This window comes from Gymnoscopelus braueri, assembly GCF_963280865.1.
Source record: "Gymnoscopelus braueri genome assembly, chromosome: 7".
Taxonomy (NCBI): Eukaryota; Metazoa; Chordata; class Actinopteri; order Myctophiformes; family Myctophidae; genus Gymnoscopelus; species Gymnoscopelus braueri.
The window spans coordinates 55,047,075-55,074,819 of record NC_137608.1 but is presented as its reverse complement, the minus strand read 5'-3'; the positions used below and the strand labels follow the sequence as shown (position 1 = coordinate 55,074,819).

The 27,745-nt window shown below is 44.4% G+C and overlaps 1 protein-coding gene across 1 annotated transcript in view; it reads right to left on the bottom strand.

Moving 5' to 3' along the window:
- Nucleotides 1-7,334, bottom strand: part of wdr54 (WD repeat domain 54) — a 28,257-nt gene extending 20,923 nt beyond the window's left edge. The window contains exons 1-3 of the mRNA XM_080434324.1: nucleotides 7,059-7,334; nucleotides 2,394-2,456; nucleotides 1,912-1,978 (exon numbers count right to left, since the gene is read on the bottom strand). Coding sequence (XP_080290450.1) covers nucleotides 1,912-1,978; nucleotides 2,394-2,456; nucleotides 7,059-7,283 — 355 coding nt within the window. The 5' untranslated portion in view covers nucleotides 7,284-7,334. The remainder of the gene's footprint in view (nucleotides 1-1,911; nucleotides 1,979-2,393; nucleotides 2,457-7,058) is intronic.
- Between the last annotated feature and the right edge of the window lie 20,411 nt (nucleotides 7,335-27,745).

Genomic DNA, 27,745 nt, shown 5'->3' with positions numbered 1-27,745 from the left:
ATTTGAAGGACCCCCAAATTGACACTTATTAGCCCGCGGGACCCCCATTTGAAAAGATATGCCGAGGACCCCCATAAGAGAGGATTTTTACGGCTCTAGCAGTGATTTTCAACCATTTTAATTTCAAGGACCCCCCAGTTTGACATGCATTATAGGCTACGGACCCCCATTTAATACCATTTCTATCTCTGGGACCACCATTTATATTGTACAACCAATGTTAATTTAACTGTGAGAGTGTACAAATGGAACCAAATGGACCCGTTAGGGTCCATTTGGTTCCATTTGTACACTCTCACAGTAGTTACAGACCCATAAGGGTCCTAACTATCTATCACTTAGCTGGGGACCCCTTGGAACTCCCTCAAGGACCCCTGGGGGTCCCCGGACCCCACTTTGAGAACCAACGTCCTAGTGACTCACCTGCCAGTGAGGAGCCCCCACCGGAAGGACGCAGAGCCTTCGTCCTACTCCTCCCGCCCAACACTCCCCGCTGACAGGTGCAAAAGAAAAAAAGGCTGGGAGAACCTTGCAGGAACGCTGGTCTTAGGACCTTGTTATCTCCCAACCAATCAGAGTGCAGAGGGGCGTCGCTCTAAATGTGGTGACGTCAGCGTGCTCTGTGCACAGGCCGGGGGGGAGGAGGGGAGGGGAGGGGAGGCGGGGACATAGATTGGTGACGCAATAGGAAGCGGCGCTGGAATCCAGCGCCTGGGTTTGGATCCGCCCTTCAAGACCATCGATTGGGCTCGTTCTTTCAGTCTACTTTACCACCCGAGCTTTTTCATATTTAATATTATTTATACAGTTTGTATTCAATGTGTTTTTAAACCAAGAGAAGGAAAGTCTAATCTAAGAGGGTTAAGTCTTTTTAAAACATGTCAAAAAGTAAACCCATTCAATCCTGGAAACGCATCTGTGTCATTTTTACATTTTTGGTTCAACCATTATTTTAATACTTTTGGCTGTTCAAAAATAGCAGATCCACGAGCTTGTAGATCTGCTATTTTTGAACATTTGTGCAAATCTTAAAGATACATGTATTTTTTAACTAAAATCTGTGCTTCTGGGGGGTCCCTGGGGGGTCCCTGGAACAACATATTTTGATGGGGGTCCCTGGAACAACATATTTTGATGGGGGTCCCTGGAACAACATATTTTGATGGGGTCGGCGGCCAGAAACATAATTTTGGGTGGTGCTTGACAAGAAAGAGTTAAATGTATTTGTGCAGTTAACACATTTAACACAGTTAACACAGTTAACACAGTTAACACATTTATTGCCAAGATCGCATTGACAAAAAATCCTTTTTTTTGTTGAAAATTCCACAAGGGGCGCCCTAACACAGCTTTGGAATGATGGCTCATCACTCAGAGAAGTAGTATGTGGACGTGGCGTCATCGCAAAAAAACGTCACATCCGTTCATCCCAACGATGGGATTTTCAGAAAAACAGCCCCAAAATGGCGGATCGCGGTTGGTTGGAAGGTTGTCGTTCCTATGGATACACAGATCCCTCCGCTAACCCACGGGGACTATTTATGTTTTGTTTTTTTGGGACACAAATGTCGCTTCCACAGCGTTTCAAATCTCATCGGATTGAGGTAATATATACGCTGGCAAGGGGATAGAAAACTATGTTTAATATCTTGGCAATCAATGTGTTTAAGGGTAATGTGTTGTACCTGTGGGGGTGTTTAAGGGTAATGTGTTGTACCTGTGGGGGTGTGTTTAAGGGTAATGTGTTGTACCTGTGGGGGTGTTTAAGGGTAATGTGTTGTACCTGTGGGGGTGTTTAAGGGTAATGTGTTGTACCTGTGGGGGTGTTTAAGGGTAATGTGTTGTACCTGTGGGGGTGTTTAAGGGTAATGGGTTGTACCTGTGGGGGTGTTTAAGGGTAATGTGTTGTACCTGTGGGGGTGTCGGGGGAGTCCAGTGCATGCCAGTACACCATGATGGATCCATCTGACTCGTACATCTGAAACAAAAACATGTTGGTTTGAAACTTTCACAAGGATTGAAAGGTGATTTAGCAGCAAAATATCACACAGACGCCATAAGTCATTACCGCTGTAATGCAGGGGTGGAAAAAGTACTCAAATGTTTTACCTAAGTAAAAGTCTCAATACTGCAATGTAGAAATACTCTGTTACAAGTAAAAGTCCGGAATTCAAAATTTACTTGAGTAAAAGTACAAAAGTATTGGTATCAAAATGTACTTAAAGTACCAAAAGTACTCATTATGCAGAATGTCCCATTACAAGTTTTCAAATGTATAAAGATCTTTTGAAAATAGCAGATGCACACACACACACACACACACACACACACACACACACACACACACACACACACACACACACACACACACACACACACACACACACACACACCTGGATGCCTTTCTGTGAGGTCAACACCAGGAGTTCACGGGATGGAAGAACACACCAGGCTGCCTGTGAGAAAACACGGTGTTTATCATTATGTAATAAATATAATATATAATATAACAAACAGTGTTTATCATTATGTAATAAATATAATACATAATATAACAAACAGTGTTTATCCAGCTGCGTAATGCATCCCACAACTCCTTATGTAATTATGTCATAAATATCCTCTGGTCTTGAGGCTCTACTATGAATCCATGGAAAGGAATTACATCCAAATGTCCTCATTCCATGGGGTGGAATTGTGCAATCTCTACAGCCCGCTCACCGGGGTTACACAAATTACTCCCAAAACCCCATTTAATGGTAAGGCTTCTCCATTGGCTGTTGTCTTGACCGCCCCGCCCACCTCTTTCAGACCATGGTTACAAATTAGTGCCAAAATCCCATTTAATAGTATTGGATAAATACTACCGTTGCTGTCGGGGCAGACACCAGCTAACTCCATTAGATCCTCAAACTGTCTGCTAAACCAGCTAACTCCACCAAAGGGGGGTGGAGTTAGCTAGTTTTGCTGACTCCAGGCTCCACCCCCTTTTGACCTCCAACCTCATTGTGAGCTTGGAGGTCTATTCAGCTGTTCTTATCAATGATGAACAAAACCTCCTAACTCAATTTTTTTTTTCATTTCCTGAAAAATGAACATTTTGCAGTTAGCTGGTTTCTGCCCGACAGCAGAGAAATAATGCTTTATATAGTATTTATTTATAACAATAATCATGTCACATTATAAAGCATTCTAGAAGGACTTATACGGTCAAGTATAAAAGCAATGTAATATTCTTGTAGCACTATAATTACATATAGTTATAAACAAGCATAAGCACTCATAATGCAATCAGAACACATTAGTCATAAGGCCAAGTATCATGATACTTTATAATTACTGGTCACTCACTCACTGACTTTTTCCTTTTGGCCAGGATCATAGTCCTTATTATAATGGTCTCAGCCAGGCCGAAGGCATACTCACCGATACAGATACCAGTATTTTAGGGAGTATCTGTCGCATACATGGGCAACTGGCGGCCCGGGAGCCACATGCGGCCCCCACCTTCACTTAATGCGGCCCGCAGGTTAATATCAGAAAACTGATATATTAATGCTATTATATATGAGCTTGTAGATCTGCTATTTCTAACCTGCATGATGAAGGAGGTGTATAGTATCTAACCTGCATGATGAAGGAGGTGTATAGTATCTAACCTGCATGATGAAGGAGGTGTATAGTATCTGACCTGCATGATGAAGGAGGTGTATAGTATCTAACCTGCATGATGAAGGAGGTGTATAGTATCTGACCTGCATGATGAAGGAGGTGTATAGTATCTAACCTGCATGATGAAGGAGGTGCATAGTATCTGACCTGCATAATGAAGGAGGTGCATAGTATCTGACCTGCATGATGAAGGAGGTGCATAGTATCTAACCTGCATGATGAAGGAGGTGCATAGTATCTGACCTGCATAATGAAGGAGGTGCATAGTATCTAACCTGCATGATGAAGGAGGTGCATAGTATCTGACCTGCATGATGAAGGAGGTGCATAGTATCTGACCTGCATAATGAAGGAGGTGCATAGTATCTGACCTGCATGATGAAGGAGGTGCATAGTATCTAACCTGCATGATGAAGGAGGTGCATAGTATCTGACCTGCATGATGAAGGAGGTGCATAGTATCTGACCTGCATAATGAAGGAGGTGCATAGTATCTAACCTGCATGATGAAGGAGGTGCATAGTATCTGACCTGCATAATGAAGGAGGTGCATAGTATCTGACCTGCATGATGAAGGAGGTGCATAGTATCTGACCTGCATGATGAAGGAGGTGCATAGTATCTAACCTGCATGATGAAGGAGGTGCATAGTATCTGACCTGCATAATGAAGGAGGTGCATAGTATCTAACCTGCATGATGAAGGAGGTGCATAGTATCTGACCTGCATAATGAAGGAGGTGCATAGTATCTGACCTGCATGATGAAGGAGGTGCATAGTATCTGACCTGCATGATGAAGGAGGTGCATAGTATCTAACCTGCATGATGAAGGAGGTGCATAGTATCTGACCTGCATAATGAAGGAGGTGCATAGTATCTAACCTGCATGATGAAGGAGGTGCATAGTATCTAACCTGCATGATGAAGGAGGTGCATAGTATCTGACCTGCATAATGAAGGAGGTGCATAGTATCTGACCTGCATGATGAAGGAGGTGCATAGTATCTAACCTGCATGATGAAGGAGGTGCATAGTATCTGACCTGCATAATGAAGGAGGTGCATAGTATCTAACCTGCATGATGAAGGAGGTGCATAGTATCTAACCTGCATGATGAAGGAGGTGCATAGTATCTGACCTGCATAATGAAGGAGGTGCATAGTATCTGACCTGCATGATGAAGGAGGTGCATAGTATCTGACCTGCATGATGAAGGAGGTGCATAGTATCTAACCTGCATGATGAAGGAGGTGCATAGTATCTGACCTGCATAATGAAGGAGGTGCATAGTATCTAACCTGCATGATGAAGGAGGTGCATAGTATCTGACCTGCATAATGAAGGAGGTGCATAGTATCTGACCTGCATGATGAAGGAGGTGCATAGTATCTGACCTGCATGATGAAGGAGGTGCATAGTATCTAACCTGCATGATGAAGGAGGTGCATAGTATCTGACCTGCATGATGAAGGAGGTGCATAGTATCTAACCTGCATGATGAAGGAGGTGCATAGTATCTGACCTGCATGATGAAGGAGGTGCATAGTATCTGACCTGCATGATGAAGGAGGTGCATAGATGATGAAGGAGGTGCATAGTATCTAACCTGCATGATGAAGGAGGTGCATAGTATCTAACCTGCATGATGAAGGAGGTGCATAGTATCTAACCTGCATGATGAGGGAGGTGCATAGTCTCTGACCTGCATGATGAAGGAGGTGCATAGTATCTAACCTGCATGATGAAGGAGGTGCATAGTATCTAACCTGCATGATGAGGGAGGTGTATAGTCTCTGACCTGCATGATGAGGGAGGTGCATAGATGATGAAGGAGGTGTATAGTATCTGACCTGCATGATGAGGGAGGTGTATAGTGATGAAGGAGGTGTATAGTCTCTGACCTGCATGATGAGGGAGGTGTATAGTGATGAAGGAGGTGTATAGTCTCTGACCTGCATGATGAGGGAGGTGTATAGTGATGAAGGAGGTGTATAGTCTCTGACCTGCATGATGAGGGAGGTGTATAGTGATGAAGGAGGTGTATAGTCTCTGACCTGCATGATGAGGGAGGTGTATAGTGATGAAGGAGGTGTATAGTCTCTGACCTGCATGATGAGGGAGGTGTATAGTGATGAAGGAGGTGTATAGTCTCTGACCTGCATGATGAAGGAGGTGCATAGTATCTGACCTGCATGATGAAGGAGGTGTATAGTATCTAACCTGCATGATGAGGGAGGTGTATAGTATCTAACCTGCATGATGAAGGAGGTGTATAGTATCTAACCTGCATGATGAAGGAGGTGCATAGTATCTAACCTGCATGATGAGGGAGGTGTATAGTCTCTGACCTGCATGATGAAGGAGGTGTATAGTGATGAAGGAGGTGTATAGTCTCTGACCTGCATGATGAAGGAGGTGTATAGTCTCTGACCTGCATGATGAAGGAGGTGTATAGTCTCTGACCTGCATGATGAAGGAGGTGTATAGTGATGAGGGAGGTGTATAGTCTCTGACCTGCATGATGAAGGAGGTGTATAGTCTCTGACCTGCATGATGAAGGAGGTGTATAGTCTCTGACCTGCATGATGAAGGAGGTGTATAGTATCTAACCTGCATGATGAAGGAGGTGCATAGTATCTAACCTGCATGATGAAGGAGGTGCATAGTATCTGACCTGCATGATGAAGGAGGTGCATAGTATCTAACCTGCATGATGAGGGAGGTGTATAGTCTCTGACCTGCATGATGAAGGAGGTGTATAGTGATGAAGGAGGTGTATAGTCTCTGACCTGCATGATGAAGGAGGTGTATAGTCTCTGACCTGCATGATGAAGGAGGTGTATAGTCTCTGACCTGCATGATGAAGGAGGTGTATAGTCTCTGACCTGCATGATGAAGGAGGTGTATAGTCTCTGACCTGCATGATGAAGGAGGTGTATAGTCTCTGACCTGCATGATGAAGGAGGTGTATAGTCTCTGACCTGCATGATGAAGGAGGTGTATAGTCTCTGACCTGCATGATGAAGGAGGTGCATAGTCTCTGACCTGCATGATGAGGGAGGTGCATAGTATCTAACCTGCATGATGAAGGAGGTGCATAGTCTCTGACCTACATGATGAGGGAGGTGCATAGATGATGAAGGAGGTGCATAGTATCTAACCTGCATGATGAGGGAGGTGTATAGTATCTGACCTGCATGATGAGGGAGGTGTATAGTCTCTGACCTGCATGATGAAGGAGGTGTATAGTATCTGACCTGCATGATGAGGGAGGTGTATAGTCTCTGACCTGCATGATGAAGGAGGTGTATAGTATCTGACCTGCATGATGAGGGAGGTGTATAGTCTCTGACCTGCATGATGAAGGAGGTGTATAGTATCTGACCTGCATGATGAGGGAGGTGCTGGCGGTGGCGTTGGGCTCCTTGCTCTGCAGCTGGCGGTGGGAGTAGCTGAGGCCGTCCCAGGAGGCGCTGACCATGTTGACCAGGTTGGCGTGCACCACGGTGAAGTGTGTGAGGCTGCGCGGCGCCATGCGCAGCACGCTCAGGTTGTTGTAGAGCGCTGACGCACTGCTCTTCATCTGGATGCTCTTCTCTCTGTGGTACATGATGATGATGATGATGATGATGGTCTCTGCTTCTTCTTCACGTGGTCGTGGGGCCCTGGAGGTCCAGATCAGACATTTTACTTTGACCATTAATACATTTCAATCCGGGTACGCATCTGTGTCATTTTAAGATTTATTTGGCTATTCACAAATAGCAGATCTACAAGCTCTATGAGCTCGTACCTCTGCTATTTTCTTTAGAAAAATCCTGAGAATTTGCGGGGTCCGTGGCCAAATACATATAATTATTATATGGTGGTCCTTGACACGGAAAAGTTGGAGCACCACTGATATAGCCACATACTGTTAGGATTTAGAAAACATTTTTAGATACGTATTTGGCCCGTGGACCCCCATCTCCAAATGTTTTGTTCCAGGGACCCCCCAGAAGCAAAGATTTGAGTAACAAAATGTTCATTTTAAAAATGTATATTCAAAGCCCTGGATGGAGTCTATACACAAGAATGCTATCAATGGCACTAGGTGTCACATGAACGGACAACATCAGAAATGTGGTTCTCTAAGGCAGCAGTGGGCAACTTTGACGATGGAGAGGGCCACTATATTTACACACTCCCTCCAGAGGGCCACTATATTTCCACCCTCCCCTCCAGAGGGACACTATATTTACACACTCCCTCCAGAGGGACACTATATTTACACACTTCCTCCAGAGGGCCACTATATTTACACACTCCCTCCAGAGGGACACTATATTTACACACTTCCTCCAGAGGGCCACTATATTTACACACTCCCTCCAGAGGGACACTATATTTACACACTCCCTCCAGAGGGACACTATATTTCCATACTCCCTCCAGAGGGACACTATATTTACACACTTCCTCCAGAGGGACACTATATTTACACACTTCCTCCAGAGGGACACTATATTTACACACTCCCTCCAGAGGGCCACTATATTTACACACTTCCTCCAGAGGGCCACTATATTTACACACTCCCTCCAGAGGGACACTATATTTACACACTTCCTCCAGAGGGCCACTATATTTACACACTCCCTCCAGAGGGACACTATATTTACACACTCCCTCCAGAGGGACACTATATTTCCATACTCCCTCCAGAGGGACACTATATTTACACACTTCCTCCAGAGGGACACTATATTTACACACTTCCTCCAGAGGGACACTATATTTACACACTCCCTCCAGAGGGCCACTATATTTACACACTTCCTCCAGAGGGACACTATATTTACACACTCCCTCCAGAGGGACACTATATTTACACACTTCCTCCAGAGGGACACTATATTTACACACTTCCTCCAGAGGGACACTATATTTACACACTCCCTCCAGAGGGCCACTATATTTACACACTTCCTCCAGAGGGCCACTATATTTACACACTTCCTCCAGAGGGACACTATATTTACACACTCCCTCCAGAGGGACACTATATTTACACACTCCCTCCAGAGGGCCACTATATTTACACACTCCCTCCAGAGGGCCACTATATTTACACACTCCCTCCAGAGGGCCACTATATTTACACACTCCCTCCAGAGGGACACTATATTTACACACTCCCTCCAGAGGGACACTATATTTACACACTTCCTCCAGAGGGACACTATATTTACACACTCCCTCCAGAGGGACACTATATTTACACACTTCCTCCAGAGGGACACTATATTTACACACTCCCTCCAGAGGGACACTATATTTACACACTCCCTCCAGAGGGACACTATATTTACACACTTCCTCCAGAGGGCCACTATATTTACACACTCCCTCCAGAGGGCCACTATATTTACACACTCCCTCCAGAGGGACACTATATTTACACACTCCCTCCAGAGGGACACTATATTTCCATACTCCCTCCAGAGGGACACTATATTTACACACTTCCTCCAGAGGGACACTATATTTACACACTCCCTCCAGAGGGACACTATATTTACACACTTCCTCCAGAGGGACACTATATTTACACACTCCCTCCAGAGGGACACTATATTTACACACTCCCTCCAGAGGGACACTATATTTACACACTTCCTCCAGAGGGCCACTATATTTACACACTCCCTCCAGAGGGACACTATATTTACACACTCCCTCCAGAGGGCCACTATATTTACACACTCCCTCCAGAGGGCCACTATATTTACACACTCCCTCCAGAGGGCCACTATATTTACACACTTCCTCCAGAGGGACACTATATTTACACACTTCCTCCAGAGGGACACTATATTTACACACTCCCTCCAGAGGGCCACTATATTTACACACTCCCTCCAGAGGGACACTATATTTACACACTCCCTCCAGAGGGCCATATATTCTCTCCCCATTCAGGAAATGGGGAGAGAGGTCGTCGGGAACGGGACTCGAACCCGCGACATGCTGTCAGGCTGGCATTGCAGCCTAGTGTGCCTGGACCGTCACGCTACGGCCACGACAGCTTAGCTAACAACACTGTAGAGCTCTAGACCCTGATGTCAGACAGGAGAGTGTGGAGGGCAGTGATTCAGTAGATCTCTAGACCCTGGTGTCAGACAGGAGAGTGTGTAGAGCTCTAGACCCTGATGTCAGACAGGAGAGTGTGTAGAGCTCTAGACCCTGATGTCAGACAGGAGAGAGTGTAGATCTCTAGACCCTGATGTCAGACAGGAGAGTGTGTAGAGCTCTAGACCCTGATGTCAGACAGGAGAGTGTGTAGAGCTCTAGACCCTGATGTCAGACAGGAGAGTGTGTAGAGCTCTAGACCCTGATGTCAGACAGGAGAGTGTGTAGAGCTCTAGACCCTGATGTCAGACAGGAGAGAGTGTAGATCTCTAGACCCTGATGTCAGACAGGAGAGTGTGTAGAGCTCTAGACCCTGATGTCAGACAGGAGAGTGTGTAGAGCTCTAGACCCTGATGTCAGACAGGAGAGTGTGTAGATCTCTAGACCCTGATGTCAGACAGGAGAGTGGAGGACAGTGATTCAGGAGTCCAGAGCTGGTGTTGGCTATAGACCACACTCTCACATCACACTTTAACCACTTCAACCCTCTGTTTGAAAATATCTGACCTAGATCAGCTTTTTTAAATATATTTTAAGCATTTTAACAACATAAATCTAGTATGGGGGTCCCTGGCACAACATATTTCCACAAGGGAGACAGGGCGGGGGTTCACGGGCAGATGCATGTTCATTTGGGGGTCCATGACATGAAAAAGTTTGAGAACCACTGCGCTAAGACAGGGGTCTTCAACTTGTTTCGTTCCGACCGAGGACCCCTTAGCTGAGAGAGAGATGAAGCAGGGACCCCTTAGCTGAGAGAGAGATGAAGCAGGGACCCCTTAGCTGAGAGAGAGATGAAGCAGGGACCCCTTAGCTGAGAGAGAGATGAAGCAGGGACCCCTTAGCTGAGAGAGAGATGAAGCAGGGACCCCTTAGCTGAGAGAGAGAGATGAAGCAGGGACCCCTTAGCTGAGAGAGAGATGAAGCAGGGACCCCTTAGCTGAGAGAGAGATGAAGCAGGGACCCCTTAGCTGAGAGAGAGATGAAGCAGGGACCCCTTAGCTGAGAGAGAGAGATGAAGCAGGGACCCCTTAGCTGAGAGAGAGATGAAGCAGGGACCCCTTAGCTGAGAGAGAGATGAAGCAGGGACCCCTTAGCTGAGAGAGAGATGAAGCAGGGACCCCTTAGCTGAGAGAGATGAAGCAGGGACCCCCTTAGCTGAGAGAGAGATGAAGCAGGGACCCCTTAGCTGAGAGAGAGATGAAGCAGGGACCCCTTAGCTGAGAGAGAGATGAAGCAGGGACCCCTTAGCTGAGAGAGAGATGAAGCAGGGACCCCTTAGCTGAGAGAGAGATGAAGCAGGGACCCCTTAGCTGAGAGAGAGATGAAGCAGGGACACCCCCCCATTTAAAACATATGTTGTGCCAGGGATTTTTCAAAAATAGCAGATCTACAAGCGCACTCGGTGCCGTGCTATGAGCTTGTAGATCTGCTATTTTTGAACAGCCAAAGTATAAATTATGGTTAAAATGATTGAAATGCTATATTAACACATTTTGCTGGGGACCCCCTGGTAACCCCCTCCCCCCCCTGGAGGTCCCCGGACCCCACTTTGAGAACCACTGCCCTAAGGGGTCCCGGACCCCCTGTTGAGTACAACTGCACTAGAACAGACTAAACAGACTATACCTGGGCTAAGCTAAGCTACATGTTGCTAGCTGCTAAACTAACGTTACCTGAGCTATAATAAGGTTTAGTTTGTCCTTATAGGCTAATATAGTACTATGTCATCTTTAATAAGGATTACTAAACATATATAAATGATATATTATATTATAAATACCATTATTCATGGACAACATCATATTAAAGACTTTATTCATAATAACAGCATTAAATTAAACAGATTAAATGAAATACCTCCTCCGTTCCGCGTCCTCTCGCAGCCATAGAGACACTTCCGCCTCTGCGCGCTCTGTTGCCATGGAGACACCCTAGCTCCGCCTCTACGTCTGCGTGATGACGTCACTGATCGATGCGTCGATGAGTTGTTACACCGACATTGTTGTTCTGTTGAATTCTGCGACGCCAGGGGAGGGGGGAGGGGGGGGGGACGGGACTCTGTTTCTGTCATTTTGACAAATTATGAGTTGTTTGAGGTTATTTACTATAACCAGAGGTGGAAAAAGTACTCACATTTATTACTTAGGTAAAAGTACCAATACTGCAATGTATAAATACTCTGTTTTTACAATTAAAAGTCTGGAATTCAAAATGTTACTTGAGAAAAAGTACAAAAGTATTGGTATCAAAATGTACTTAAAGTACCCAAAGTAAAAGTACTCATTGTGCAGAATGTCCCATTTCACAAGTTTTCAAATGTATACAAATCTTTTTAAAATAGCAGATCTACAAGCTCACAATGCGTCGCATCGCGACACATTGTGAGCTTGTAGATCTGCTATTTTCAAATGGTCTAAATGTATATAGGGCTGAAGTGGTTAATGTATGTTTTGTAATAATTATCAAAATCTACAAAGTAACTAGTAACTAAAGTTTTCAAATAATTGTAGTGGAGTAAAAGTACAACATTTGCCTCTGAGATGTAGTGGAGTAGAAGTAAAAGGATATTGGAAACACTCAAGAAAAATATATACCTCAAAATGAGTAAATTGAGTAAATGTACTTAGTTACTTTACACCACTGCTAGTAACAACAATAATCAACATGTTTGTCTGCGTGGCATTTTATTTGTGGGAAAAAAAAAAAGACATAATTAATACTAAAGGTCACAAATGTACAGGTCTAAATGAAGCCTTTGCCTTTTTTAATTTAATGAAGACATTTAAAGGTTGTATTATATCATATATCTCTTCAGCATGAACATAATGTAATGAAGTACATAATGTAATGAAGTACATTCATATACAACCAGTGGTGGAAAAAGTACTCACATTTTTTACTTAAGTAAAAGTACCAATACTGCAATATAAAAATACTCTGTTACAAGTAAAAGTCCAGAATTAAAAATGTACTTGAGTAAAAGTACAAAAGTATTGGCATCAAAATGTACTTAAAGTACCAAAAGTAAAAGTACTAAATATTTGAAAATAGCAGATCTACAAGCTCACAACGCGTCGCGTCGCATTGCGTAGGTTTAAAATAGGTTTAAAGTGGTTAATGTATGTTTCATTATATCATAATTTATATCTGAAAAGTAACTAGTAACTAAAGTTTTCAAATAATTATAGTGGAGTAAAAGTACAATATTTGTCTCTGAGATGTAGTGGAGTAGAAGTAAAAGTAGTGGAAATTGGAAATACTCAAGTATGGGTACAAATACCTCAAAATTGTACTTAAGTACAGTACTTTGTTACTTTACACCACTGCAACAGACCAAAGACGTTGATAATGAAAGAAAGAAGTGTACGGTAATAAGCAGCAGTAGCCAACAGCGACCTCTAGGGTCACACAGTTCTATTGTTGAATCATTTTCACTGTAACATCATGAATGTTGGCGTTTTCTGTTGCTTAGCAACCAATGCAACGGGTAAAAAAAACAACTATTTAACGCCACCTTAGTCTCTTTATTATACAGCCAGGTAATTATTACTTATATTATTATTGTTTTGACTTATTATACAGGTAATTATTACTTATATTATTATTGTTTTGACTTATTATACAGGTAATTATTACTTATATTATTATTGTTTTGACTTATTATACAGGTAAGGCAGCATACATCACATCACACCACATGTCTCAATACAAAATGAAAGCTATTTTAATTGTTTTCATAACAGTGTTAAAGTGTTATAACTGTAACTGCTCCAGACTATAAAATCTGATCTTCTGATGGCGTGATCTTGATACTGCTAAGAAAGTATTATCTAACCGATTGATTGATTGATTGATTGATTGATTGATTGATTGATTGATTGGTTGAATACTTTATCAGAAGTGTGCAGCAAAAAGCACATGACAGTTCAATACAAGGTCAGCTACTGTAATAGGATTTAAAACCCGAGAAAGCCTATGGCTTGTCTCCATTGGGGTCAATATTCATATAATGGGGCTTAACTAGAGTAATACTGTTTTACTCATAATGTCTACATGTAAAGGTGCAATACTGTAAGAAATGCTTTTTATTATTATGGTTTTATTTTTTAAATAACCTTTAAATAGCTCCATTTTCTAATAGCAATCATTGCTATAGAGGGTTTGTTACATAGGTTTCCCTGTCTCTCCAGCTCTTTAGAAAAGAGTAAAATAAAATACACTCTCAGCTGTAATGTAATGTCTGTCTATCAAAGAGCTGGAGAGACAGGGAGAAACCCTGCTATTGAACAAAATACTCTATGGCAGTGATTACTATCAGAATACAGAGCTTTAACCTTTTAACACAAACATGTTGTTTGAACCAAAACAAAATGTTAAACCTACCTTTAATATCATGAGATGGACCAAACCTCAGTGGTGTTTTACTTGCATTAGTGTGCAATGGTGTAAAGTAACTGTAGCCAAGTAAAGTTTTGAGGTATTTAGGCTACTTTACTGGAGTATTTCCAATTTTCAGTACTTTTACTTCTACTCCACTGCATCTCAGAGGAAATATTGTACTTTTACTCCACTACAATTATTTGAAAGCTTATTTAGTTAATAGTTACTTTGTAGATTTCGATTATTATTACAAAACATACATTAACCACTTCAGCCCTATATACATTTCGGCCATTTTAGCCAATCTACAAGCTCACAATGCGTCGCGATATTCAAAAAAAAATTATACATTTGAAAACTTGTGAAATGGGACATTCTGCATAATGAGTACGTTCTACTTTTGGTGCATTAAGTATATTTTGATACCAATAGGCTACTTCTGTGTTTTTACCCAAGCAAATACTGGACTTTTTACTTGTAACAGAGTATTTCTACAATGCAGTATTGATACTTTTACTTAAGTAACAAATGTGAGTACTTTTCCCACCACTGTAGCGCCCAAGTCCTATACTTGAGGTGCTACTGGTTGGGTTAGGGTCAAGTCCTATACTTGAGGTGCTGCTGGTTGGGTTAGGGTCAAGTCTTATACTTGAGGTGCTACTGGTTGGGTTAGGGTCAAGTCCTATACTTGAGGTGATGCTGGTTGGGTTAGGGTCAAGTCCTATACTTGAGGTGCTGCTGGTTGGGTTAGGGTCAAGTCCTATACTTGAGGTGCTGCTGGTTGGGTTAGGGTCAAGTCCTATACTTGAGGTGCTGCTGGTTGGGTTAGGGTCAAGTCTTATACTTGAGGTGCTGCTGGTTGGGTTAGGGTCCAGTCCTATACTTGAGGTGCTACTGGTTGGGTTAGGGTCAAGTCTTATACTTGAGGTGCTGCTGGTTGGGTTAGGGTCAAGTCTTATACTTGAGGTGCTGCTGGTTGGGTTAGGGTCAAGTCCTATACTTGAGGTGCTGCTGGTTGGGTTAGGGTCAAGTCCTATACTTGAGGTGCTACTGGTTGGGTTAGGGTCAAGTCTTATACTTGAGGTGCTACTGGTTGGGTTAGGGTCAAGTCTTATACTTGAGGTGCTACTGGTTGGGTTAGGGTCAAGTCCTATACTTGAGGTGCTACTGGTTGGGTTAGGGTCAAGTCTTATACTTGAGGTGCTACTGGTTGCCGAGGGAGTTCTGACGTGTGCTCAAATAACTGAGGTCCAAAACGTCCGTGGAATTCATAAACAAATGTTTTATTCTGTAGCCTATTAGTGCCAGTCACTTTAGCACACAAAAAATACAATGAATACAATAAATACAATGAATATAATAAATACAATGAATACAATAAATACAATGAATACAAGTCAAACGCTTACAGACCACCAGCTTCATGAATCACAGTCAAAAACTGGTTTGCCTCTGAGGCTCTGCCACTGGCAACACCTGCGCTTGATGACAGACCTTGTTAAATACCGGCAACCTGGCCTTAGCCTCGATCTCCAGGCTTTTATTGTTTAGTTTTGCTAAAAAATAAAAGCCTGGAGGAACGCGTTGGTGTACCCGGTATAGGAAGTGTTTCATTTCCCCAACCAACCAGAGTGCAGTGGGCGTCGCTCGCAATGTTAACGGGGCGGGGGTTGACGGACAGATCGGTGAACCAATGGGATCAGGCGCAATCTCTCTGCGCCTCTATACACCCGCCCCTCTATACACCCGCCCCTCTATACACGAAAACAGGAGCGCTAGAGCAGCCTAACCTGGCCTTGACCACGCCCTGCAGTGACATCATCAATTAAGAAACAATCATATACCTGGCTCATATGGCTCTTACAGTGTGTGTGTGCGTGTGCGTGTGCGTGTGTGTGTGTGTGCTGTGAAGGTGAAGGTGAAGATGTCCCGCTCTGCGGTGAAGTCCCGCGGTGGAGAGAGACAGGGGGGCCGGGGGTCACGTAGCCCCCAGTCCGCCGCCCTCACGGGGCCCACGCGGCCCCAGGAGACGGACGTGGATCAAGTGACGGTCCGCGGCCCCCTCACCGAGGCCCAGTGGACGCTCATGCTGGGACAGGAGGAGACAGAGGAGACCGTGGGCCAGATCATGGACGCACTGCTGGCCAACGTTATGGAGAGATGTTACCAGAGCTTCACTGAGAGACAGGTACGTTATGGAGAGATGTTACCACAGCTTCACAGAGAGACAGGTACGTTATGGAGAGATGTTACCACAGCTTCACAGAGAGACAGGTACGTTATGGAGAGATGTTACCAGAGCTTCACAGAGAGACAGGTACGTTATGGAGAGATGTTACCAGAGCTTCACAAAGAGACAGGTACGTTATGGAGATGTTACCACAGCTTCACTGAGAGACAGGTACGTTATGGAGATGTTACCACAGCTTCACTGAGAGACAGGTACGTTATGGAGAGATGTTACCACAGCTTCACTGAGAGACAGGTACGTTATGGAGAGATGTTACCAGAGCTTCACTGAGAGACAGGTACGTTATGGAGAGATGTTACCAGAGCTTCACTGAGAGACAGGTACGTTATGGAGAGATGTTACCACAGCTTCACTGAGAGACAGGTACGTTATGGAGAGATGTTACCAGAGCTTCACAGAGAGACAGGTACGTTATGGAGAGATGTTACCACAGCTTCACAGAGAGACAGGTACGTTATGGAGAGATGTTACCACAGCTTCACTGAGAGACAGGTACGTTATGGAGAGATGTTACCACAGCTTCACAGAGAGACAGGTACGTTATGGAGAGATGTTACCAGAGCTTCACTGAGAGACAGGTACGTTATGGAGAGATGTTACCAGAGCTTCACTGAGAGACAGGTACGTTATGGAGAGATGTTACCACAGCTTCACTGAGAGACAGGTACGTTATGGAGAGATGTTACCAGAGCTTCACTGAGAGACAGGTACGTTATGGAGAGATGTTACCAGAGCTTCACAGAGAGACAGGTACGTTATGGAGAGATGTTACCACAGCTTCACTGAGAGACAGGTACGTTATGGAGAGATGTTACCAGAGCTTCACAGAGAGACAGGTACGTTATGGAGAGATGTTACCAGAGCTTCACAGAGAGACAGGTACGTTATGGAGAGATGTTACCACAGCTTCACTGAGAGACAGGTACGTTATGGAGAGATGTTACCACAGCTTCACTGAGAGACAGGTACGTTATGGAGAGATGTTACCAGAGCTTCACTGAGAGACAGGTACGTTATGGAGAGATGTTACCAGAGCTTCACCGAGAGACAGGTACGTTATGGAGAGATGTTACCAGAGCTTCACTGAGAGACAGGTACGTTATGGAGAGATGTTACCACAGCTTCACAGAGAGACAGGTACGTTATGGAGAGATGTTACCACAGCTTCACTGAGAGACAGGTACGTTATGGAGAGATGTTACCACAGCTTCACAGAGAGACAGGTACGTTATGGAGAGATGTTACCAGAGCTTCACAGAGAGACAGGTACGTTATGGAGAGATGTTACCAGAGCTTCACAAAGAGACAGGTACGTTATGGAGATGTTACCAGAGCTTCACTGAGAGACAGGTACGTTATGGAGATGTTACCACAGCTTCACTGAGAGACAGGTACGTTATGGAGAGATGTTACCAGAGCTTCACAGAGAGACAGGTACGTTATGGAGATGTTACCACAGCTTCACTGAGAGACAGGTACGTTATGGAGAGATGTTACCACAGCTTCACTGAGAGACAGGTACGTTATGGAGAGATGTTACCACAGCTTCACAGAGAGACAGGTACGTTATGGAGAGATGTTACCAGAGCTTCACTGAGAGACAGGTACGTTATGGAGAGATGTTACCACAGCTTCACTGAGAGACTGTTACGTTATGGAGAGATGTTACCACAGCTTCACTGAGAGACAGGTACGTTATGGAGAGATGTTACCACAGCTTCACTGAGAGACAGGTACGTTATGGAGAGATGTTACCAGAGCTTCACAGAGAGACAGGTACGTTATGGAGAGATGTTACCAGAGCTTCACAGAGAGACAGGTACGTTATGGAGAGATGTTACCACAGCTTCACAGAGAGACAGGTACGTTATGGAGAGATGTTACCACAGCTTCACTGAGAGACAGGTACGTTATGGAGAGATGTTACCACAGCTTCACAGAGAGACAGGTACGTTATGGAGAGATGTTACCACAGCTTCACTGAGAGACAGGTACGTTATGGAGAGATGTTACCAGAGCTTCACTGAGAGACAGGTACGTTATGGAGAGATGTTACCAGAGCTTCACCGAGAGACAGGTACGTTATGGAGAGATGTTACCAGAGCTTCACTGAGAGACAGGTACGTTATGGAGAGATGTTACCACAGCTTCACTGAGAGACAGGTACGTTATGGAGAGATGTTACCACAGCTTCACCAGGTACGTTATGGAGAGATGTTACCAGAGCTTCACAGAGAGACAGGTACGTTATGGAGAGATGTTACCAGAGCTTCACAAAGAGACAGGTACGTTATGGAGATGTTACCAGAGCTTCACTGAGAGACAGGTACGTTATGGAGATGTTACCACAGCTTCACTGAGAGACAGGTACGTTATGGAGAGATGTTACCAGAGCTTCACAGAGAGACAGGTACGTTATGGAGATGTTACCACAGCTTCACTGAGAGACAGGTACGTTATGGAGAGATGTTACCACAGCTTCACTGAGAGACAGGTACGTTATGGAGAGATGTTACCACAGCTTCACAGAGAGACAGGTACGTTATGGAGAGATGTTACCAGAGCTTCACTGAGAGACAGGTACGTTATGGAGAGATGTTACCACAGCTTCACTGAGAGACTGTTACGTTATGGAGAGATGTTACCACAGCTTCACTGAGAGACAGGTACGTTATGGAGAGATGTTACCACAGCTTCACTGAGAGACAGGTACGTTATGGAGAGATGTTACCAGAGCTTCACAGAGAGACAGGTACGTTATGGAGAGATGTTACCAGAGCTTCACAGAGAGACAGGTACGTTATGGAGAGATGTTACCACAGCTTCACAGAGAGACAGGTACGTTATGGAGAGATGTTACCAGAGCTTCACAGAGAGACAGGTACGTTATGGAGAGATGTTACCAGAGCTTCACTGAGAGACAGGTACGTTATGGAGAGATGTTACCAGAGCTTCACTGAGAGACAGGTACGTTATGGAGAGATGTTACCACAGCTTCACTGAGAGACAGGTACGTTATGGAGAGATGTTACCAGAGCTTCACAGAGAGACAGGTACGTTATGGAGAGATGTTACCAGAGCTTCACTGAGAGACAGGTACGTTATGGAGAGATGTTACCAGAGCTTCACTGAGAGACAGGTACGTTATGGAGAGATGTTACCACAGCTTCACAGAGAGACAGGTACGTTATGGAGAGATGTTACCAGAGCTTCACAGAGAGACAGGTACGTTATGGAGAGATGTTACCAGAGCTTCACAAAGAGACAGGTACGTTATGGAGATGTTACCACAGCTTCACTGAGAGACAGGTACGTTATGGAGATGTTACCACAGCTTCACTGAGAGACAGGTACGTTATGGAGAGATGTTACCACAGCTTCACAGAGAGACAGGTACGTTATGGAGAGATGTTACCAGAGCTTCACTGAGAGACAGGTACGTTATGGAGAGATGTTACCACAGCTTCACTGAGAGACAGGTACGTTATGGAGAGATGTTACCAGAGCTTCACAGAGAGACAGGTACGTTATGGAGAGATGTTACCACAGCTTCACTGAGAGACAGGTACGTTATGGAGAGATGTTACCACAGCTTCACAGAGAGACAGGTACGTTATGGAGAGATGTTACCAGAGCTTCACTGAGAGACAGGTACGTTATGGAGAGATGTTACCAGAGCTTCACTGAGAGACAGGTACGTTATGGAGAGATGTTACCACAGCTTCACTGAGAGACAGGTACGTTATGGAGAGATGTTACCACAGCTTCACTGAGAGACAGGTACGTTATGGAGAGATGTTACCACAGCTTCACTGAGAGACAGGTACTTTATGGAGAGATGTTACCACAGCTTCACAGAGAGACAGGTACGTTATGGAGAGATGTTACCACAGCTTCACTGAGAGACAGGTACGTTATGGAGAGATGTTACCAGAGCTTCACTGAGAGACAGGTACGTTATGGAGAGATGTTACCAGAGCTTCACCGAGAGACAGGTACGTTATGGAGAGATGTTACCAGAGCTTCACTGAGAGACAGGTACGTTATGGAGAGATGTTACCACAGCTTCACTGAGAGACAGGTACGTTATGGAGAGATGTTACCAGAGCTTCACTGAGAGACAGGTACGTTATGGAGAGATGTTACCAGAGCTTCACCGAGAGACAGGTACGTTATGGAGAGATGTTACCAGAGCTTCACCGAGAGACAGGTACGTTATGGAGAGATGTTACCACAGCTTCACTGAGAGACAGGTACTTTATGGAGAGATGTTACCACAGCTTCACAGAGAGACAGGTACGTTATGGAGAGATGTTACCACAGCTTCACTGAGAGACAGGTACGTTATGGAGAGATGTTACCACAGCTTCACTGAGACACAGGTACGTTATGGAGAGATGTTACCACAGCTTCACAGAGAGACAGGTACGTTATGGAGAGATGTTACCAGAGCTTCACTGAGAGACTGTTACGTTATGGAGAGATGTTACCAGAGCTTCACTGAGAGACTGTTACGTTATGGAGAGATGTTACCACAGCTTCACCGAGAGACTGTTACGTTATGGAGAGATGTTACCAGAGCTTCACTGAGAGACAGGTACGTTATGGAGAGATGTTACCAGAGCTTCACTGAGAGACAGGTACGTTATGGAGAGATGTTACCACAGCTTCACTGAGAGACAGGTACGTTATGGAGAGATGTTACCAGAGCTTCACAGAGAGACAGGTACGTTATGGAGAGATGTTACCAGAGCTTCACAGAGAGACAGGTACGTTATGGAGAGATGTTACCAGAGCTTCACAGAGAGACAGGTACGTTATGGAGAGATGTTACCACAGCTTCACAGAGAGACAGGTACGTTATGGAGAGATGTTACCACAGCTTCACTGAGAGACAGGTACGTTATGGAGAGATGTTACCAGAGCTTCACTGAGAGACAGGTACGTTATGGAGAGATGTTACCAGAGCTTCACAAAGAGACAGGTACGTTATGGAGAGATGTTACCACAGCTTCACAGAGAGACAGGTACGTTATGGAGAGATGTTACCAGAGCTTCACTGAGAGACTGTTACGTTATGGAGAGATGTTACCAGAGCTTCACAGAGAGACAGGTACGTTATGGAGAGATGTTACCACAGCTTCACCGAGAGACTGTTACGTTATGGAGAGATGTTACCAGAGCTTCACTGAGAGACAGGTACGTTATGGAGAGATGTTACCAGAGCTTCACTGAGAGACAGGTACGTTATGGAGAGATGTTACCACAGCTTCACTGAGAGACAGGTACGTTATGGAGAGATGTTACCAGAGCTTCACTGAGAGACAGGTACGTTATGGAGAGATGTTACCACAGCTTCACTGAGAGACAGGTACGTTATGGAGAGATGTTACCAGAGCTTCACCGAGAGACAGGTACGTTATGGAGAGATGTTACCAGAGCTTCACAGAGAGACAGGTACGTTATGGAGAGATGTTACCAGAGCTTCACTGAGAGACAGGTACGTTATGGAGAGATGTTACCACAGCTTCACTGAGAGACAGGTACGTTATGGAGAGATGTTACCAGAGCTTCACCGAGAGACAGGTACGTTATGGAGAGATGTTACCAGAGCTTCACTGAGAGACAGGTACGTTATGGAGAGATGTTACCAGAGCTTCACCGAGAGACAGGTAGGGAAGACCGGGTACAAAAGTAACACACTCAATAATTCTACTATTAGAAATAAGCTAGAGGGGTGAGACTTCTTGTGCACATGCTCAGTAGGGTCCTCTCTCTGTCTATGGAAGGATAGAATGATCATTTCATCTCAGCAGAAGTTTTCAACAAAATTTTGAGGTGTAAATGTAATTTTTTTAGTGTACGGTATTTTCCTTCTGCTGTCTAAAGATAAGATGTCAGCTCATTTAAACTTAGATGACTTGTATCTCTATGTTATTGGTCACAAATTAACGTCAGCAGCCTATGTAGTATAGGTGTTTCTATCTAGAATATGGGGTTTATCATGGTTGACCCATCGGGGTCAATTGTAACAAAGTGACTGGGGTCAATTGTAACAATGTGTTTTCAATGCAAGCAGATTTTTTGTCTGGGATTCCATACTTTTATGTTATTAAATGAACATATTTCACTAAATGTCACTACATTTCAAAGTAAAAATACATTTATTTTTACATTTATGTGACGTGCCCTTTGGTATATATTAAAGATGGCGGATTGCACATTCCTGAACAATCGGCTTCATTTACTGCCTGTAGAAACCGATGGGTGACGCTGTCCATTCATTTGATACAGTCTGTGGGTGAAATGCAGCGCAACGTTTTTTTGCATTCAGCCAATCGCAAGGCGGCAGGGCGGGTCTTGGCTGAGGTGCGCTGCATTTCAAAATCACGCGAGACGCGTACGTTACCTGGGGTCCCTCGTGACATTTCACACCAGAAATGTAGTACATTGGATGTCTTTATGCTGCTAATGCAGCAAGATGTTCCACAATAACGTGGCCCATGTCATTGGACAGTAAAACAAGCAACACGTTCTCATTACCCTGTAAACATGAAAAGGGCCACGGATGATGGGCAGGACATAGAAACAAAGAAAAACTACTTTTATTTGGGGAAAAGGGCGCTTTGAGGCAAACGGGGTCAGCCCTGTGCCTTAGCACCAAAAGCCCCTCCCTCTGCACGTGCCTGAGTACACACACACACACACACACACACACACATAGAACATTTAAGCCCGAATCCACCTGGGATGTGTGTGTGAGTGTGAGTGTGAGTGTGAGGGTGAGTGTGTGTGTGTGTGAGTGTGTGTGTGTGTGTGTGTGTGTGTGCGTGTGTGTGTGTGCCTTTTACTTTTACACTGCCTTTTATTCCAGATTAAAAAGCTGCAGGACAATAAAGATCTTCTATCATCTTGTTTCTCCTCCAGCTGCGTCCTTTCTGCGTCTCCTGGACCAGGGACCGTGTTCTCCAGCTGGTGGAGTGGCAGTTCCTCCATGGAGCTGAAGGAGAACCTCTGGAGGATCATGAAGACCCTGAACCTCCTCCAGGAACCACAGACTCCTGGGCTCAGGGATGTGTGCCCGTCGTACATGATGGCACTAAACCACCGCCCAGCCGCCCCGCCCACAAACAGGTGCTGTTTTTACTTCTAATCTGTGGGGTAAAGTAACTAAGTACATTTACTCAAGTACTGTTCTTAAGTACAATTTTGAGGTATTTTCACTTTACTGGAGTATTTCCAATTTTCAGTACTTTTACTTCTACTCCACTACATCTCAGAGGCAAATATTATACTTTTACTCCACTACAATTATTTGAAAGCTTTAGTTATACTAGTTACTTTACCCTGTATACATTTTGGCCATTTGAAAATAGCCGATCTACAAGCTCACACTCGCAATGCGACGCATTGTGAGCTTGTAGATCTGCTATTTTTGAAAAATTGCGGAAAATTGTGAAAATCTTTGAATATATATTTCTAAAGCAATTTTTTTTTACTCAAATCTTTGCTTCTGGAGGGTCCCCGGTACGAAATATTTTCAGATGGGGGTCGGCCGCCAAATACATATCATTTTGGGAGGAAAAAGTTTGAGAACCACTGATAGTAACATATACACTATATGACAAAGAAATATCCATGAATTCAAGTCTCCATGGGGTGACTATAATCCATAGAAAAACATTTGGGGGTGAACTATCCCTTTAAAGGTTCTATGACATTCATTTTCACTTTTTTAATTTTTTATGTTTTTTTGGGGGTTTTATGACCTCAATTACACCCAAAAAATCGGAACTTTGAACATTCAGTGGATTTTCTGTGGTCTGGGGTTTTCTGAATAATTAGGCTGAAAAGTAATCTGAGCTTGGCCCTTGGGCAGTGAAGTCACAGGCCATTAATCCCGCCCACTCTCCTCCTCGCCCCTCCCCTCCCCTATCCTTTCCTTTGGGGGGTGCGGAGCAGAGGCGATGATTGACAGGCAAAATCCCTCACCAGCGACACCCGCAGGCAAAGATTTATTTTTTCATTGCAATTGAAAAGGCTTTAGAAATGTGAGAGAAAAACACCTGCCATGGATCAATGGAGTGGATTTTTTTGTTAAAACCTTCTATACACGTTTGAAGGACCATGACAAATACTTTTAATGTGTGGTAAAACTGAACGTCATGAAACCTTTAATGGGTTAACTTTTGATTTTCCACAGCAGCATTGTCCGGGCGTCCCGGTTGCCTCACAGACTGACCGGCAGCATCAGCGCCGTGTGAGCAGCTCTGTGGAGCCTGCTGCTGGGTGGGATCACAGCACCCACAGCTCTGGGGATCACAGCACCCACAGGGTGCTGCTCACCCCGACCCCGCCACCCAGACGGGACAGACGACAGACAAGACGGCAGATTCTCTCGACGCTGCACAGCACGGTGACACCCCCCTCCGTCGTGCCCTCCATCACGTCCACAACAACAAGACGGGACGATAACAAGGAGGAACAAAAAGACCTCCTTCCTTCAGCCCCTCCTCCCAGATGTGCATGGTGGTTATGTCAGAACACAGATTCCAGGGCGGGGCCTGGGTTATTGGACCACAGCAGCTTGCCCCGCCCCCGCCAAGGTGTCTCGCCTCATTATAAGATCTTGGACGCGACGACGACGGGCCACGCCCACACGGCGGCCAAGAGACCAGGGTTGATTTCCTCGACTAAAACTGTGACGAGAAATGTTGGTCGACTCCCTTTTTTCACCGACGAAAACTACACAAAAACTAAATAAAAACCAGTGAGCGTTTTCAGCTTGTAGATCGGCTATTTTTGCTACTTTTGTGTGACATAGAATGGCGAAGTAGGGCATTAACCCATTAAGACCTGGAACGCATCTGTGTCACTTTTTCATTTGAGCTAAAAAAGCATTATTTTACACTTTAGCTATTCAGAAATAGCAGATATACAAGCTCATAAGTGCCGCGCTATGAGCTTGTAGATCTGCTATTTTGGGCACGGTGGCGCAGTCGGTAGCGCTGTCGCCTCACAGGTAGAAGGTCCTGGGTTCGATTCCCGCCGGGGACGCTGTGGGCGCTGGGGGCGTGTTCTCTCCTCCGCGTCATCAGCGCTCATACCCTAGGTGGGGTTGGCGAAAGGGCCTTTCTGTGTGGAGTTTGCATGTTCTCCCCGTGTCTCCTAGGGTAGTTAATACCCTCACAAAAACATGTAGTAATCCTGGTCGCTATACCGCCTCCCCCTGGTCAGCCGGGGTGCCTGATGGAGGGGAAGGGAACTGGTTGGAATAACGTGTTCCTTCCACGCGCCACGTCCTACCGGGAAAACTCCTGGTTGGAAAACTCCCCCCAGTTGGCTCTCATGCATTGAAGGAAGCATGAGCTCGGCCCTGGCCTCCCTAGGCTGGTGGGGGGAGTGTAGTGCCCAGGATCACTTAGTAAATTGGCACCGGGTGAAAAAAATGGGTTACAAAAATTGTGGGGAAAAAAATATATATATCTGCTATTTTTTTTAAATCGTGAAAATGTGCGCACATCTTTGAATATATATATTCTTTTAAAGCGAACATTAACCCAAATCTTTGCTTCTGGGGGTCCCTGGAACAAAATATTTTGAGATGGGGGGTCCGCGGCCAAATTCATATCATTTTGGGGGTCCTTGACATGAAAAAGACTGAGAACCACTGATATAGAAACATACGTTTTTCAGAAAACTGTTAGGATTTAGAAGACATTTTGCAGAATCGGAACCTCAGGTCTCAATGGGTTAATTTATGAAAAAAAGTTAAAATAAGAGGTGTCTGCCCGACAGTACATGCAACGTGTCCCTCTGGAGTGAGTGTGGAAATATAGTGGCCCTCGCCATCATCAAAGTTGCAAGTTGCATCACCCCTGGTCCATTTGGACCACCTTCAAAGAACTCCAAAGGTCCCTCTGGACCTGCTTTGAGAACCACTGTGCTACAGCAGTATACATTTAGGGCTCTTTGTGTCTCTCTGGTAACATTATTATCATACATGTAGGGCTCTTTGTGTCTCTCTGGTAACATTATTATCATACATGTAGGGCTCTTTGTGTCTCTCTGGTAACATTATTATCATACATGTAGGGCTCTTTGTGTCTCTCTGGTAACATTATTATCATACATGTAGGGCTCTTTGTGTCTCTCTGGTAACATTATTATCATACATGTAGGGCTCTTTGTGTCTCTCTGGTAACATTATTATCATACATGTAGGGCTCTCTGTGTCTCTCTGGTAACATTATTATCATACATGTAGGGCTCTTTGTGTCTCTCTGGTAACATTATTATCATACATGGAGGGCTCTTTGTGTCTCTCTGGTAACATTATTATCATACATGGAGGGCTCTTTGTGTCTCTCTGGTAACATTATTATCATACATGGAGGGCTCTTTGTGTCTCTCTGGTAACATTATTATCATACATGGAGGGCTCTTTGTGTCTCTCTGGTAACATTATTATCATACATGTAGGGCTCTTTGTGTCTCTCTGGTAACATTATTATCATACATGTAGGGCTCTTTGTGTCTCTCTGGTAACATTATTATCATACATGGAGGGCTCTTTGTGTCTCTCTGGTAACATTATTATCATACATGTAGGGCTCTTTGTGTCTCTCTGGTAACATTATTATCATACATGGAGGGCTCTTTGTGTCTCTCTGGTAACATTATTATCATACATGTAGGGCTCTTTGTGTCTCTCTGGTAACATTATTATCAGCTCATTTGCATGTCCGTGGCAAAAATGTCCACCGCTAGCCAGCATGGCGATGATGACCCCTGACCCCTGCATGTAACGGTCATAGAATATCCGCCCACACATACACTAAATTCTAATTCAGCCTTTTTTCCCCCCGAAAATAGCAGATCTACAAGCTCTCAACGCCTCGCAGCGCGAGGCGTTGAGAGCTTGTAGATCTGCTATTTTTGGCAAAGCTAGGCTATAGGGCATAGCAGTGGCGGCCATTTTCTGGTTCCACTTCAAAATAGTCAATGCATTTGATTCTGTGAAAACACTTTATTGAAAACGGCAAAACAAAGGGTACTTATTAAATATAGTATATCATATAATTAAATATAAAATAAATATAAAATCACAGATGATCCACCAGGACCCTGGATGGCTTGATTCTAGGCTTGATTCTAGGCTTAAATTAATTGATATAAATATTTTTGGGAATGTCAATGGGAAAAATGCATTGACTATTTTGAAGTGGAACCAGAAAATGGCCGCCATTGCTATGCCCTATAGGTGT